This window comes from Siphateles boraxobius, unplaced genomic scaffold, assembly GCF_051911475.1.
Source record: "Siphateles boraxobius isolate OS27281-9 unplaced genomic scaffold, OSU_SipBor_1 19, whole genome shotgun sequence".
Lineage (NCBI taxonomy): Eukaryota > Metazoa > Chordata > Actinopteri > Cypriniformes > Leuciscidae > Siphateles > Siphateles boraxobius.
The window spans coordinates 23,351,062-23,369,103 of record NW_027508799.1 but is presented as its reverse complement, the minus strand read 5'-3'; the positions used below and the strand labels follow the sequence as shown (position 1 = coordinate 23,369,103).

Sequence of the window (18,042 nt, the reverse complement as noted above, 5' to 3'; positions counted from 1 at the left end):
ACTAATGGGCATTGTTGCCTAGAGTTTTTGCTTCAAAATGATCTGAAAATCATCCTGCCTAATCATTTACACAAAACAATACATTGATTTAAATTTTATAAGACACCTTTTGTTTGGAAAGGCAATATGCGTGGAGGCGTGTTCACACCTGAGAAGACAAAGGCCGGGTAATGTGCCACATACATAATGAGCCGCATATTAATTAGCCTCACACAGATGTGTCACAGGGTCCCAAAGAATGCAAGGACAAAAGAAATTATCTATACATACATATTTTAAAATTAGAAATTGTAACCAATTACAAATAGGTTACAATTACAACAACAATTAAAATTTTAACAATATTTCAAGTGTATTCTTTCTTTGTAAAAAGTAATAAAAAAGGTAAGGATTCATTAGTTTGAATATTGGAACAAACACTATAATAACATCTTAGTTGATAAATGATTTCCATTACACGAGAGTAGATGTTAAAACTTCATGCTGATTTGTACTCGGCTTTCGCCAAGATAAGCACCAACTAAGACGTAGCTTTACAGTAACCTATGCTTCTCCATCCATTTACGCTTCTTTCCATCTGGTGACGTGAATCTCCTTCTGTCTGGTGTTAATAGGGTATTTGCGCGTCAGCACACACAATGGCTGCAACCACAGTGCGGTCCCCCCATAACAACCCTCTGGATTGAGCGGAGTAGGGAACATCTCTAGGGTCTTCAAGTGGGCACCTTCCGTCCTCAGTGTTTCGTCGACTAGCCCACGACACCTCAAGAGGGCTCAACAGTGACTCTGGCGTCCCAGAGTCACCCCCCTCCGTCCCCCACTCAACTCAGCCCAGCTTACTGACCTCTACTTCCCTCTTGCTGCTGAGACCTAACCACAATCTCACAATCTCTCCGCAACCCAACCATACGCGCCAACCCGTTTGACTAAGGCTGTCGAGCCCCACTGGTGCGTTAATATGCAGTTTCCGTGGCAACGGTTCCGTATGGCATACCACCTACCGCAAATCACAATATCTGCCCAACCACCCGTCATTCACGCAATATACAGAGGAACGTAATGACTGTAAATTAGAGCTCGACCGATTTATCGGCAGGCCGATATTATCGGCCGATATTAGGCATTTTCCAAACTATCGGTATCGGCGTTTATAATAGCCGATAAATGAATATAAAAAAAAAAAGAAAAAAAAAGAAAAAAAAACGGACGAAACATCCTTCAACCATGTCATGAGTGTTGGAGTTGTATAGTTTGTCCACCAGAGGGCACTCTACACCGTCCCTGTTGGCAACACTCGTGTATAACGCGCAACACATCCTGCAACCTGCTGATCCAGCCAGAGTCGGGCAGAGAGAATCAGTTATCCGCGAGTGAGATCATCTGTGAAGTGTGTTCATGCCATGGTGAGTTGGTCACATACATTGCTTGAATAACAATTAAAAGAACATTCCCATCAGGGGCCGTATTCACAAAGAATTTTATTTTACCACTAGGAGTACTCCTAAATCCCATTAAAATATTTTAGCTAGGAGTTTTCTCTTAAAAGTTATTCACAACGCCTTTCAGACCTACTCTTAGTAAGGAAAAATGGCAACTCCTAAACTAAGAGTGAGTCTTCGTTGCTATGGATGACGTCAATTCTCATGCACGAGTTTCCTCGCAATGATCACGGTGATTGGTTTTTAGATGACAGGGCCGTCATGCGGAACATAACACAGACACAACAAATCATGGAATTACGACATCTAAATATGTCTGGGTCCTACACAAAATAATAATAGTAATGTCATCGAAATGCATATATAATGACATGTTTGTGCAGGCCCCAGTGAAGTGTAATTCTAAAAAGGCAGAGAGAGAGAGAAAAGTGGTGAATTCAATTAAATTAAATTAAGGTAGCCTAATACCCTAATGAAACCGCCACGGCGCCACTTGCCTAATAATGAAAAACGACACTTGCATTATCACTTGCTTGGTTAATTGACATCCTATTAGTATAGAAGCTTGTTTCCGCCACTGAATAAAAATAAATTAAAATAATTGCGACTTTTTATCTCACAATTGCGAGATATGAAGTCAGAATTGTGAGAAATAAAGTCGCAGTTGTGAGATAAAAAGTCGCAATTAGCTTTTTTATTTTTCATTCTGTGGCGTAAACAAGCTTCCATAGCCTAAATAGACTACTTAAAGCAAGTATTTGCTCCTATTGAAGTAATGTAATAGTTGAATGACGGTGGATTATGAACTCGCCAAAACGGAAAAGAAAGCCCAACTGGACGCAGGATCAGTTAATGCTGGAAAACTGGCCCAGTTGGTGCTGAAAAAAAATAAAAAATAAAAGGGAAATTCGACACTGGGATATCAAGTAAAACAAAGCGTGAGACATGGGAGAGAATATGTTTGCAGATCAATGCAGCATTCCCGCTTGTGTCGCAGACCCCGGACGACTGCGAGAGGCGGTGGTATGCGTTACAATCCTTTGTGAATAGGTCTTAGTGAGTTAGGAGTCCTCCCTACTTCTTTTAAGCTGTCCCAGACTTAGGTGCTACTTTTAGGGCTAAAATGCTTCGTGAATTACTTTTAGTGAAAAAAATTAGGAGTCCTAAAGTTAGGAGTGACACGCCCATTATTTTTTAGGAGTTGCTACTAAATTCGCCAGTTAGGAGCTACTTTTAGCCTTAAAATTCTTTGTGAATACGGCCCCAGTTCTCTTAACTCAAATAAATATCATGTCTAGTTTTGCTGCTGTTAAATAAGCAGAGAGTGAAGCGGAATTAGCTAGTAATAATTACGTTATGTTTACAGTGTAGTTGACTGACTGTTCTTTTAACTTTTGACGATGTGACTGAAGTATTTCTTTAATAGCGCGTGACAGTTATAGCAATGAGACATATCATCTCTCCTTGGCCTGTTATATTGAAAATGTATGTTTTACAATTTGCAGTATGACGTTATCCATTGCTAAATTATGGCTCATCATAGACTAGCTAACCACAAAGCTAGCTAATGCCACTATCATCAGTGGAAGACCGCAAACGTTAACATTAATGAGCATGGAAACCACCAAGAACTTTTTGTGCCTAAATAAAGTAATGGTCACTGTATTTATAACTAGCATATCTCTAGTTACAGTCCCTGCATTGTAAAATGTAAGTTAGACTTGCGAGGAGTGAACATTTAAAGTATCAAACGTATCTTGTGCATAAAAGACAAAGTTAGCTTTTCTTTTACATGTGTGTGAAATCCAACGACGCCAAGTGTGCGTTGCAGACTGCCGTTCAGACGCAGCATTAACGAGTCACATCGCTAAATAGTAGGTTTTAGAAGGCAGGCAGCAACTGATGATTGAAAATGGTTTGATGTTGCTTGATGGAAAGAATTTAAAAACGGCAGGTAAAGGGATAAGCAAGCTGACATTGTAATTATAAGGTAGCTTATAAGGCAATGTAGGGACTAATTATTACAATACACACGCACACAAACATTTAGGAATGACCTTTATCTTGTTTAATGAGAATATAAATGATGATGATATAGTAATAATGTCATCATTATTTTTTGTAATTATCACTGTCAATAATAATAATAATAATAATAATAATAATGCTGGTAGTAATAGTTGTGGCTGTAGCAGCAATCATTTTATTTGTATGTTTATGTTACGTTTTATGTTATGTTGTTTTTTGTGTATCTCATCTGGCTTGTTTACTTTATATTTTAACAGATGGCAAGTGGTGGACGAAGTCAAGTATGGGAGCATTTCACAAAAGGCCCATCAGGTACAGTCACATGCAACATCTGTACAGCCTCTGTAAGCCAGGGATCTGGCAGCCTCAAATTTAAAAATACATCCAACTTGTGGGCACACCTTAAATCAAAACACAAAGAGATGTACGAGAAGAGGCAAAAAGAAGCACAGCCAACCACATCATCATTGATGAATATGACACAGCCAAACCTAAAACAAGTGCTAGAGAAAACCACAGAATGGACTCCAAATGATCCAAGAACTCAAGAAATGGACAAACTCCTGATGGAGATGATAGCCACTGACATCCTGCCTTTTACAGTTGTTGAGGGTGCAGGGTTTAAAAGGGTTATGGCCAAAGCAGAGCCCAGATACCCATTAAAGACAGATACATTTTTCCGTACAAAGAAGATGGATGAGATTTACACAGGAGTTGTAAACAAAATAAAGAAACTGCTGTCAGTTGAAAATGCAGGAAACAGCATTTCTTTTACCACCGACTGTTGGTCAGGGTCAAATGAGGCACTCATGAGCCTGACTGCTCATTTCATTGACAAGAATTGGAAAAAGGTCCAACTTGTCTTGAACGTGAAATCCTTGTCACAGTCCCACACAGGACAGTACATTGGAGAGACATTTCTGTCCATGCTTGAAGAATGGGAAATTGATGAGGAGCGGGTCATGCTTGTACTCAGGGACAGTGGGGCAAATATGGTGAAAGGCATGCGCCTTGTTGAGATGCCAGACCTGAGCTGCAGTGCTCACATACTGCACCTAGCTATCAATGATGGCCTCAGTTCCCAGAGAGTGGTGGTGGACATTCTGGCAAAGCTGAAGAAAATTGCAACTCACTTCAACCACTCTGTTACGGCACAGCAACGCCTATCTAACATTCAGGAGGAGCTAGGTGTCCCACAGCATTCGATCATACAGGCAGTACAGACAAGGTGGAACTCGACACTGCACATGTTGGTGAGGATGATTGAACAGAAAAGAGCCATCACTGCATATGCAAGCGACCATGGACATTTCTCATGTCTGTCAGCAGAGGAATGGTCCATTGCGTCGAACCTGGCAGAGACCCTTGGACCACTGGAGGAGGTGACACTGGAATTCAGCAGAGAGGACTCATCCACATCCTGCATTATACCATGTTTAGCAGTGTTACAACGTTTACTGGAGTCAGAGGGACCAACCACCAGGGGTATTCAAACCACAAGAAAATTCATGCTGGACAGTTTGCAAAAAAGATTTGCAAAAGTTAAAGACGCTAAAGAGGTGGTGCTTGCCTGTGCCCTGGACCCACGCTACAAAGAGCGGCCTTTGGTACCAGAAATTCTGGTAAAAGTGAAAACCTGGCTAAAAGAGGCTATGGAGACCAGTCCACCAGATTATGCCACGCAAACTCCATCTGAGGAGACCGATCCCAAAAGGCTGAGAACAGAGGACCAAGTACCCAGTCTCTTAGACTCGCTGTATGACACTGTGCTCCTTCCATCCACCAGTGAGGCAGTGGAACCAGAGGGGATCATTGAAGAGCTAGAACGGTACTTCAGAGAGCCTGTCATTGACAGAAAGAGTGGGAATCCATATGATTGGTGGAAACACAACACCAACCGTTTCACCAGACTGTCAGTTTTGGCAAGGCAGTACCTCTCCTGTCCACCCTCCTCTGTGGCGAGCGAAAGAGTGTTCAGCACCATAGGTAATATTTATGAGGATAGGCGAAGCTCTTTGAAAGGAGAAAATGCAGAGAAACTTTGCTTTTTGTACTACAATCTGCCTCTGCTGGACTGGAGCTATTGAGGATTGACTGATTCAGTACACTACCTCATATATACTGTTAACAATTTATAAGTAGTATCAAAGTTATATTTATGAAGCTATACCAAGTCTTTTAATACTGGTAACTTTGATTTGGTTGTTGTTGTTTTTGTGTTTTTGTTCAAAGGACTTTACGTTTCATATCTTAAGTTTGTATTTTTATACATTTTATTTATCAGAACTTTAATATATTTTAATATGTTTCCCGAGCCCACGACTTATAATATTTAATTATAAGTTTCCCGAGCCCACGAAGTGCGGCGATCGGAACCCGGAGGCCATTCTGCCCCTAGCTGTACATGTAAAAGCATGGGAAGCGATTCCAGGGATATCAGAATGCAAAGGGGCCATAGAACCGGTACCTCCTTCTCTGAGCAAGTCAGGCTTTTAAAACCGGTTCTATGGCCCCTTTGCACAACAGTTTCGATATTTCAGCGCGGCTTGTCGAAGAAGTACTTCAAAACATTTTCGGTGTAACTGCCACGGTTCAGCTCGTCTGCGACAATCTTTGCGGCGTCCATCTTCATTGAATTTTGATATCAGATAGAGCCGGCCAGAGCGCAGCATAATAAGTAGCCATGCTGTTCACTTGGAGGGCGGGGGCAAAAGCCGGCTTATCCAGTATGGAAATACACACAGAATACCAATACCAGATACCAGATAACAATACTGCTATCTCAAACATGGAGAGGCGTCTTCGTGATTTCAACTAACAGATTCTGCAAAAAATAGAAAATCACCAATTTTGAAAAAAAATACCGCTTCTTTCTCATTTTGCTCGAAAGTTGTGCTGCCGACTCGTGTCCCTAGTTTCCGTGATCGGTCACATATGTGACAGCAGTCATCCGTGAGGGGCTGCAGTCTTTTACTTTCATTTTGTATTTGTTTTATTTTTGGTATTAAAATGTGTGAGAACGTTCGCCGATTCCCGCCTCCTTCCCACAACATCTAACCTTGTTACAGTATACTATTAACTATTTTCTTTGTGGTCACTGCCATCTTAGTATGTAGTCATGTAATGTAACAGCATGTATGCACGTGAATTGATAGAGAGATTTGGCTTATGTTAGAGCAGTACTTCTAATACCCGTCCCCTCTTCTCCCTAGCCCCTCTGCTCCCCCAGTTACATCCACTGACCCTCAATCTGGGACTACAAATTCCTCTGCTGTTTTACGGATATGACTCAGCATAACATCGAAGACCTTCTAAGGAAGATGAAGCCCTCCACCTGTGATCTGGACCCTTTTCCCTCAGCCCTGATAAAAAGTCATTCCTCTGCAATAAGTCCCATGATCACCAAAATCATCAATCAGTCTTTCCGATCTGGCCAAGTCCCTAAGTCTCTGGAAACTGCGGTCATTAAGCCAATTCTCAAAAAGCCCTGCCTTGACCCCGAAGTACCTGCCAACTACCGCCCCATCTCCAACCTCCCTTTCCTGTCAAAGGTGCTGGAAAAGATAGTTTCTGCTCAGCTCCACAATCATCTCATAACAAACAGTCTTTATGAGAAGTTCCAATCTGGTTTTCGCTCTGGCCACAGTACGGGAACTGCCTTGGTCCGGGTCACCAATGACCTGCTGATGACGGCTGATGCTGGCTCTCCATCACTTCTCATCCTTCTCGATCTCACCGCAGCATTTGACAGCGTGGACCACCATATTCTTCTACACAGCCTCCACTCCTCAATTGTACTCTCTGATACTGTTCTGGCCTGGTTTACATCATATCTCACGGACAGAATTGAGTATGTTTTCCTGGGTGCTGCTAAATCGGGCACACACTCTGTCACTTGTGGAGTTCCTCAAGGATCAGTCCTTGGCCCCACCCTCGTCACGCTGTATATGCTCCCCCTTGGTTATGTCATCAGCCGGCATGGAATATCTTTCCATTGCTACGCTGATGACACCCAAATTTACATCAAAACAAATCGAAACCCCTCTGCAGCCCCTTCCACACTTTCCACCTGCCTGGAGGAGATAAAGACGTGGATGGCGGCTAACTTTCTGCAACTCAACAGCTTAAAAACGGAAGCCATTCTTGTTGGCACTCCGCACCAGACCCGGTCTTCCACCATCACCAGCATCACCTTCTCTGGTCATGACATCCATCTCTCTTCCTCAGTCACAAACCTTGGTGTTAGAATGGACCCTCACTTGACCTTTGAGGCCCACATTAAACATCTTTGTAAAACCTCTTTCTTTAACCTCAGGAACATTGCAAAACTCCGCCCAATGCTCACTTTTCCTGATGCCGAAAAACTTGTCCATGCCTTTGTTTCCTCCAGGCTGGACTATTGCAACGCACTCCTCATCGGGATCCCAAGCAAGAACATCGAGCAGCTGCAGTACATCCAGAACTGTGCAGCTAGGATCCTGATGGGTCTGCGAAAATACAACCACATCACACCCATCCTCAAATCGCTCCATTGGCTTCCTGTCCAGTACAGGATTGAATTCAAAGTTTCCCTTCTGTCCCATCAGTGCCTTCATGGCACTGGCCCCCTATATCTCAAACAACTCATCACCCCCCTTTCCTCAACACGCCATCTCCGCTCTGGACAGGCCAACCTTCTCCAGCCTTTGAGGACAAGGCTTATACTAACGGGTGACCGTGCCTTCTGTTCAGTTGCACCCAGTCTGTGAAATGCTCTTCCTGTCTATCTAAGGGCCCCACAGACTGTGGACTCTTTTAAAAAAGGCCTTAAAACCCATCTTTTTAGAAAAGCCTTTTAGGGCTAAAAGTGTTATTTTAATGTTTAAACCAACACAACGCACAGGTGTTCAACCTATTGAGACGCAGGTGGAGCCAGGCCTGGAGTCACCCCACAGTGCCCGGAACCTCCAAGTGTTGCAAATGACTCCATCTAGCATCAAGTCTGAGAGGAGGCGGATCAAGTGGCCAGCAGCTAACATGACCTCACTGTGGAACCAGTTTGACATTGATGTCGACCAGATTCTGGAGACCACCATCAGGTGAGACGTCAACAGGAAACTGCAAGCGATGACAATGATTATCATCAGCATTGCATATGAACGGTTCGGAGAAGAGGTGAATGAAGGAGGCTCTAAAGGATCTCACTCAAATAACCAACTTGAGGAGAGAATCCATAACATCAGACAGGAGATGAAGATCCTGAAGCGCCAGTACAGGCAGGCAGGAAAGGAGGAGCGAATTGGCTTGGCACAGCTGATGGGCATCCTACGAAAAAAGATCAGGATCCTCCGTCGCACAGAGTGGCACCGGAGGCGCCGCCGCGAACGAGCCCGAAAGCGAGCTGCATTCATTGCTAACCCCTTTAAGTTCACTAAGGAGCTGCTAGGGCAGAAGCGTAGCGGGCAGCTGATCTGCTCTCAGGAGGAGATTGATCATCACCTAAAGGAAACCAGCAAGAGAGCAAGAGTTGGGGGAGTGCAGCACTCTGATAGATCCTCTTGGGCCAAGTGTGCAGTTCAACATGTCAGAGTTGCAGCTAAAGGAGGTTCGAGAGGTTGTCGAGAAAGCGCGAGCAAGCTCTGCTCCAGGACCAAGCGGTACTTCATACAAAGTGTATAAGAACTGTCCTAAACTCCTGCTGCGCCTGTGGAAAATCCTGCGTGTCATCTGGAGGAGGGGCAGGATTCCTGAACAGTGGAGAGTTGCCAAGGGGGCCTGGATTCCGAAGGAGGAGAACTCCAAGAAGATAGACCAGTTCCGCATCATCTCCCTGTTGTGTATTGAAGCTAAGATCTTCTTCAGTGCTGTCTCCAACCGGCTGAGCACCTTCCTATCAAAGAACAGGTTTATTGATACATCAGTCCAGAAGGGTGGAATAGCAGGAATATCTGGATGTTTGGAACACGCAAGAGTGGTAACACAGCTCATCAGAGAGGCCAGAGAGAACAAGGGCAATCTGTCAGTGCTGTGGCTTGATGTGGCAAATGCTTATGGCTCAATACCACACAAGTTGGTGCAGCTCACTCTGACAAAATATCACGTCCCCAGCAGAGTCAGAGACCTCATCGCTGACTATTACAACAATTTCAGGATGAGAACCTCTTCAGGAGCAGTGACGTCAGGCTGGCACAAGGTCGAGATCGGAATCATCACGGGTTGTACCATCTCCGTAATTCTGTTCTCCCTGGCCATGAATATGCTCAGAAAGTCTGCTGAGCCAGAGTGCAGAGGGCCCAAGACGAAGTCAGCTCAACGTCAGCCACCGATCAGAGCCTTTATGGACGACCTCACGGTCACCACAGAATCAGTTCCAGGCTGCCGTTGGATTATAAAGGGTCTCGAAAAGCTAATGGAGTGGGCACGGATGCATTTTAAACCAGCCAAGTCAAGATCAATGGTGCTGAGAAGAGGAAAGGTGGATGAGAAATCCCGGTTTAGCGTCGCAGGTGTAATAATCCCGACCATAACTGAGAAGCCTGTCAAGAGCTTAGGCAAGGTGTTTGACAGCACCCTGAGGGACTTTGCATCAATCCAGTCAACCTTCATTGAGCTTGACATATGGCTGAAGTCAGTGGACCGGTCTGGATTGCCAGGGAAGTTTAAAGCTTGGCTATACCAGCATGGCATTCTACAAAGGATTATGTGGCCACTACTCGTCTACGAAGTGCCAATCTCGACTGTGGAAACCCTTGAGAGGAAGGTCAGCAGCCACCTCAGAAGATGGCTGGGGCTTCCAAAAAGTCTAAGTAGCATCGCACTTTACGGGCACCGCAACAAACTGCAACTGCCGCTCAAGTCCTTGGAGGAGGAGTTCAAGGTAACAAGAGCTAGGGAAGTGTTGATATACAGAGACTCAAGTGATCTAAAGGTGGCAATGGCTGGGGTTGAAGTGAGGACTGGTCGGAAGTGGAAGGCTGAGGAGGCTGTTCGACAAGCAAAGGTAAGATTACACCACAAAAGACTGGTGGGGGTGGTTACAAGAGGCAGGGCTGGACTGGGTTCCTTTTCAACTCCCCACATTGACACCACCAAAGGGAAGGAAAGGCGCTGCCTAGTCCAGGAGGTGGTGAGAGCAGTGGTCGAGGAGGAGAGAACCTGCAGGACAGTTGGAATGAGGCAACAGGGCACCTGGACACGATGGGAGAACACGATCTAGAGGATGGTGACATGGGCGGAGCTGTGGAAGGCAGAGCCACATCGGATCAAGTTTCTTATCCAGGCAGTATACGATGTATACTCAGCCCATCAAACCTTCACATATTGGGCAAAGTGGGCATCTCCAGCATGCCCACTGTGCTCCAAGCGTGGAACCCTAGAGCACATTCTAAGTTGCTGCTCAAAGGCACTGGGAGAGGGAAGGTACAGGTGGAGGCATGACCAGGTATTGAAGGCCATTGCTGAAGCCATTGCAACAGGAGTCGAGTTGGCAAAGCGCTCCGCCCCTCCAAACAAGCCATCACCTTCGTCAGAGCTGGAGAGCAGCCAAAACCAGCCGCAAAAACATCTGCAGGCATCCTGGCCACTGCAAGGTACTGGCAGCTGCTGGTGGACTTGGAGCGGCAACTCAAGTTCCCCAACCACGTTGAGACCACCTCCTTAAGACCAGATGTCGTTCTCTTGTCGGAGTCCACCAAACAAGTGGTTCTGTTGGAGCTTACAGTCCCTTGGGAAGACCGCTTGGAAGAGGCCTTTGAGAGGAAGCTCACCAAGTACGAGGGACTAGTCAGCGAGTGTCGACAAGCCAGATGGAGAGCAAGGTGTCTTCCAATAGAGGTAGGATGCAGGGGCTTTATAGCCCGATCCCTGTCCAGAGCCTTCAGTCTGTTAGGCATTGATGGAGTGCGGAGGAGAAGAGCCATCCGCAATACCACTGAAGCGGCAGAGAAAGCCTCAAGATGGCTATGGCTCAAGAGAGGAGATCCATGGGGGCAGGGTAGCTAGATTTGCCAACTGGACACAAGCTGGGGTCTGATCAGCCACAGCTGGGTCGCCTGGATGAGGGTGTATGATGTTGAGAGACCCGAAACACCCAATGATTCCAGGAACATCACTGAAGATGTGTCCAGTAGCATCAGTAGATGTATTTGCACAGTTTCTGTTTTGCATTGTAGCCCTTTGAGGTCATTGAATTGATGTAAAGTGTGTTACAAATAAAATGTATTATTATTATTATTATTATTATTAAAAGGAGCAGCGATGACAGTGAAGGAAGAGACAGGACCAGGCCTGGACTTAATGTTGTGTTTTATTATGTTTATATGCGGCAGTCGTCCACGAGGGGCTGCCACTTTACTTTAATTTTGTTGTTTGTATATTTGGTGATTAAAGTTGCGTTGAACATTCACTGGTTCCTGCCTCATTCTTCCCTGAACTTGAACCTTGTTTCATCCTCTTTAGCACAAATCCTGTGGCAGCCGAGAAACCGTGCCGAGAAATGGGCCGATGGCGCAATCCGATGGCGCTCAAGGGTCCATAAAAAAAAGACTGTACAATAAAACTGCAAAAAAATTGGCTTTTGTTAGGGCAGTACGTCCTATTTCATGGCCTTTTGTCAGCTTTAACATCCTCACATCCTCTGCAATAGGCTGATGGCGAAATATACAGCTCAGTGTGCATTGTCCTATATGCCAAGTTTAATGGTCCATAAAAAAAAATGGTACAGTAAAAAAGTGCCCCAAATGTTTATTTTGTTAGTGCCATATATTTATATTGTTTCATATAAAACTTTAACAGCCAATTTAGAAATATTGGTAAAATGTTCTAAGTCGAGATCAATTACAAGATCAATTCACCCTTTATTAAACCACTTTGTTGGATTTAACATTTCCTTACAGGTGGCGGAGAAATGCTAAATCCATTCATTAAATTCTCACAGAGCTTATTGCGAGCAGTGCCTTAGAGGACTCCAGGTAGCTTCACGTTATATAAAGGGGATGCTCACGCATCAAGAAGTGACAAACGAATAAGTAGCTGGATTCAGTCTTTTATCAGACGAACTGCTCTAACGAAATTACTCGACTCAAATCTTTTTTATACAGTTGCAGAAATACTTCAACACTAATCAATAGTGTGATATTACTGATATTTTATTGACTACAGACTAGGGGTGTCCATGGTTAACCGATTAACCGATTAACAGTTAAAAATTGCGTAACCGAGTGAAACATTTTGCTCGGTTAAGTGGCGTCAATGGCGTGCATTGAATTTAGTTGTAATACATTTTTGCACCCCAGACATTTGAATTGTCCACAAGAAGTTCACTTTTCATAATTTTAAGGCCGTAAATAGGCTTTCATTTCTCAAATAGTGTAATGTCTTAATTTTAGTATGAATAGGTCTTAAATTAAGGAAAGACGAGGTGTATTCAACTTGCTGAGGGGGATGTGATCAAAGCCTGGAGTGGAGCGAAAGCACGTTCCTCTCTCTACTCTACGCATTCTGTAATCACTTCGCTAACAGTCCACTCCTGGTTTTCAATTCCCGCTCACAGAACAAAACTAACATGTAAAAAGACCGCTTACAAGTAAAAAAATTTTTAATAGTTGGTTGGGAGGAGTAGCCTAACTGAGTAGCCTATTTAATTGGAATATCAAATAGGTTGTGCGATTATTTAAAAAAAATCTCCATCTCCATGTTTTCGGTGCTGACGCGTTCATGTAATGTAGCCTGGGTTGCGCTGCCAATAACCTAAAAGCTGTCACTCAGCTGGAAAGATGAAGTTGACAATGCTGATTCGCGATCTTCGCAGTGAACGCGCCAGAGAGAAATGCACTTTTCATACGGATTACATAAGCAGAGGGCAGTCTGTTTTCTTTCGTTTTGAATTGTTGTGTTTAAAAGTAGACATTTCAATATAGATTTATTTATCAGGTCTGTGAGACAACTAGGCTACCTTATAGCCTACGCTGAGTTTCGGAATTTGTTTATGAGATGAGCTCCAGTTCAAGCGCCGGCGGCTCCGTATTATCTAATGTCTGCTATATTTACTTATTTTCAGGTAACTGGTTGATGAAACAATGATTAAAATTAAGATACAATTAATACAAAACGAAATTCACTTTAAAGAAAGGCTTTGTGCATTCTGTTTGAGGTCTCTATGAAAGTTTTAGTGCCGCTTCCAGAACTGCCACATCCAATTGTTTGTTCCATATAAATGCGAAGACGAAAAATAAAATAAAATGAATATTTTATGTTCTGGGGAGAACTGACCCTTCTTCATTCGGCAGTAGTACTTTTGGTTTGTGCAGTGTAATTCACAGAATTAGGTAGCCTAAAACAATAGTTTGCCACCTAAAAGTTAAAGATGTTTTGTGCAGTTATTAAAGGTGTTAAAAATGAACTACCCCTTTCTCGTGTGTCTGTATCTCGGGGTTGCGGCGCGTACACTATGGCTAACCGAGTATTAACCGCTAAGGGCCTCGGTTAACGGTTAATGAAAAACTTGAAAACGTGCAGCCCTACTACAGACTCTGGATACACTATGGCCTTACTTCTTTTAGACTTGAGCTTGACTTTAGACTTTGTAGATCACAGGATTCTTTTATCTCGGGTGGAACATTCTATTAGTATCACAGGTATCATACTCAGATGGTTCCAGTCTTTCCTGTCTAATAGAAGTTTCTGTTTGTTTAGGTGTTGTTCATTCATCCTTGGTGGCTCACCTGTGGTGTACCCCAGGGATCTATTCTGGCATCCCTACTATTCTCATTATACATGCTACCTCTGGGAGTACCATTGCTATGCAGATGAAACCCAACTCTACGTACCTATAAAACACAAAGATAATTTTGTATTTAATAGATTGGAAGCCTGTCTTCACGAACTCAAACTGTGGCTCACTAACAATTGTATGCTACTTAACGACGATAAAACCAAAATTATCTAGTTTGGTCTAAAATAGGACTCTTATGAAAACTCTCCATCTAGATACCCTTACGCCATGCTTTATCTCTGACGTTAAAGACTTGACATTTTACCTAAATAGTAGGCTTAAATTAGACAAACAACTTAATGCCATCCTGTAGTTAGCGCAAGCTTTTACCATCCTCGCCGGTTAGCCAAAATTAAACCCTTTTTAAGCAGGAATAGTTTTGAAACTGTTATCCACACTTTTATTTCAACACGACTCAATTACTGTAATCCATTGCAAGTTGGGTTACCTCTCTCCTCCATCTATCATCTCCAAATGGTCCAAAATGTAGCTGCTTGTCTGCTACACCAATTCTATGCTTTCTGCACTGGTTGCCAGTCCGATCTATTATTTGTTTATAAAGCTCTCAACAATCTAGCCCCTAAATACCTTTCCGACTTAATTGTCATCAACTATTCTGCTTTACTACTAGTTATAGCACAAAATAAACTTGAATGAACATCAGAATGAATGTTGAAAGATACAGATCAACTTACTGAATCGTGAAATTTGTGTCAATACCAAGCCCTATTCAGAACATCTTTTTTTCCATTTGATGAACAATAAAAACAATCACAGACAAACAGAATCCACCTGACTTTGATGACAGAACTGCAGCATTCTCTTATAATGAATACAACATAAATGTCCATTGGTGTGGTTATAGTTACGTTTACAAATATCGTTCTTGGTGTGCACAGGCCGTTACTTAGTTAGTGTGAAGCAATGGCTGGAAAATGAATTGCAGTGAATCCTAAAATGAACTGAGATCTAAAAGCTGAGATGTTTATGCTATGTTTAGTGGCCTCAGATCAAAAGCATAGTGAGTTCATGTGTTAGTAATGAGGAGAATAACACCCTGCTTTTGTCCACTCTTCACAAAGAACACAATAATGACACTGAAATAAACTGTGTCAGTGAACCGAGATGTAGCCGACATAAATAGCCAATGTGAGAAAGAAAGCAAAGGAAGTTTGAGAGAGATAGGACGGCAGCACCATGATGGGGATCCATTAAGATCAGACCATCAAATCGCACTCAAGGGTCACAGACTTTTGCTATATCATTAACCAAACAACTAAAATTACCCATTCACTATGTACATACTGAAAACCCACACAGACACGCACACAAGGGCCCTGAACTGTCACTGTGTCGTTTACAGAAACACCATAATTAAACATCTCGAAAACAAAGCACATACACTGTAATTACTCCCTCAACTGCTACACCAAACCACAGGAGTCAGAAACATGATTTTGTGGAGCACAATAAGTGTTTGAGTGTATGTTGTCATTAATACACTTATTTATGTTTTTTACCACATGTATCTCTCTAAACATACATTTATATACCCAACAGCTAATCAAAAATGATCTTTGATTTGCTGAAGTGCAAAGCGGGAATAGTTAGCTAGTTACATTCAGCAGTTAACCCCTGCATTGCTGTACAAGATCCCATCCCTCCAGACACATATCTGTATTCACATATCACAGATCACAATCTGATCACAAGTGGACAAGTGATCTGATTGACCAAAATACATCTCAATACCAAGTGTAAACAGAGCCAAAGACAACTTTTTGTGACTGTAAAAAGATTAGTAAGTATACAAAAATCATTAGTGTAATTAGTTTAATTAGTGTAATCATTACTAATTATTAAGATAACTATAAAGATAATACGCACTGCTGTTATGTCGCCTGCCGCTTTAAATGCCTAATGTGGTTTTCCCTATTCTCATAGAATTACAACGATTATTAAGGGGTGTCATATGATGCTATTTTCAAAACTTATTATTTTGTTTATTGGGTGTAATATAACAGGTTAACATGCTTAAAATGTTCAAATTTATGACTCCAATTCATGGCACCAATTTCTATAAAGCTCCTCCTTCTGAAAAGCTCAGAGTGCTCTGATTGGCCAGCTGACCCAGTGACTTGTGCCGGATATGTAAAGCCCCTTACCAAAATTTTTCTGCGGGTTGATTTCCACCCCCATACGTACAATTTCAGAGATAGAGAAAATCGCATTAGGCTATTTTGGGGCTACTTTTGACTGGCCATTCAACTACTCTCTTTTCATACATAGTTATCCTTGATGCGAATGGGCCTTAAAATCTGAAAATGTGTTATTCAAAATTGTTTTTAATTATACATCACATTATACTACAGAAACTAATGACTAAAAATCAACCAATCCCTTTTTCTTTGTGTCATTACAAAACCTCACAAAATCTGCATGGGGAAATTCCCCCCTAAATTGAAATCCTAGATTGCGCAAATTCCTTTTGAAATTACTCTATTTCATGTGTTTACTTGAGATAGTTGAGAAACTGCCATTGAGATGAATGGGAATGCTAACAGATAGCTTTTTAGACTAGCACCTCTTCCAGCAAATAATTTTTTAACATCACATAATTAATATTCAAATCAATCTGATACATTTTATAATAAGTCTCCTCCAACTCTTTGCATTGCTTAAACACCCCTGCAAAAGTCGCTGTTGTAGGGCGCTACGTTTGTATGTTAATATGTGAGATTTATCTATTGATTACGGCCGACAGTGAATCCCCACTGGCTGTTAAGTGCGTGCGGATTTCTATGTGTGTTATGTTGCTTGTTTTTGGGGCCCCCTTCTGTCTCCTCTCGTGAGGGAAAATCTCTGAATATGACAGGACATGAGGAGACCCGACCATGGCAAAGGACACATACTGTGTGGGGAGGACAGACACGCATGTAAATAACAAACAAACGTACACACACACACACACAACATCTGCGTCTGTTGGCATCCGAGTCTGTCCTGTGTCCGTCAGAGTGTGTGTGATTCTCAGAGACACATTTGTGTCAGCATGATCACAGAGTCTGCTTTTGTGTCTGTGGTCTCTCAGGAACACGCACTGAGATAACATTATTCTCTGATTTCTGTAGCTTCTGAGGCTTTACACACTTAAATCAACATGAAACGGCATTCACAACTCATTTTACTTGTGTAACTGAAGGTATTTCTGATTAAAACAGGGTGTTTATTCAGAAAAAGAAGGTGACCAGTTTATCTATTTGGAATTATATTTAAATTAGTCCAGACTAGACAGAGATTTCTATGTGGCAGAAAAACAACTCAAATAATCAGCAGTGCTTCGGTGAAATACTGTCATGTCTCATTAATGACGGCTCGTATGAAGCACAACTCCTTTCTGCCTTCCATCATTGCTAATGACCTCTTCTGTACCCTTATCACCCTTTATGCAATCTCACTTGCTGTTAATTGAATGACAATTAATGGCCTACTTCCCTTATCAGCTTCATGAGGGGGTTCTCATTAACCATGTTAATGAACTGACCACTTCCTTATCAGCCACAGTTCAGCTAGCGGCTAACAGCTAATGGCTAATTGTTAACAACTATGCTGCATCTGAGGGCTACATGATAATTTAGCTTGACTAGGAGTTATACTGGGGTCAATGCTGAGGTAAAAAAAAAATTTAAAAAAAATACAACAATGTAAATTGAGCCATGTCACACCAGTACCATGATGGAGTCAGGTCAAGTCTACATAATGTCCCCTCTATTTCCTGTACTACATTTCTGTCATCTGTTAAGGCCCAGCTAGTCATATTAGCTT

The 18,042-nt window shown here is 42.6% G+C and overlaps 2 protein-coding genes across 13 annotated transcripts in view; one reads left to right on the top strand and one right to left on the bottom strand.

The window, feature by feature from the left end:
- The window catches only part of sox5 (SRY-box transcription factor 5), a 243,833-nt gene that overhangs the window by 123,861 nt on the left and 101,930 nt on the right, over positions 1-18,042 (bottom strand). The window lies entirely within an intron of this gene.
- LOC143741431 (zinc finger BED domain-containing protein 4-like) lies at positions 3,725-5,554 on the top strand. Its single transcript, XM_077233781.1, has one exon. The coding sequence runs from the start codon at positions 3,725-3,727 to the stop codon at positions 5,552-5,554; it is 1,830 nt and encodes a 609-aa protein (XP_077089896.1).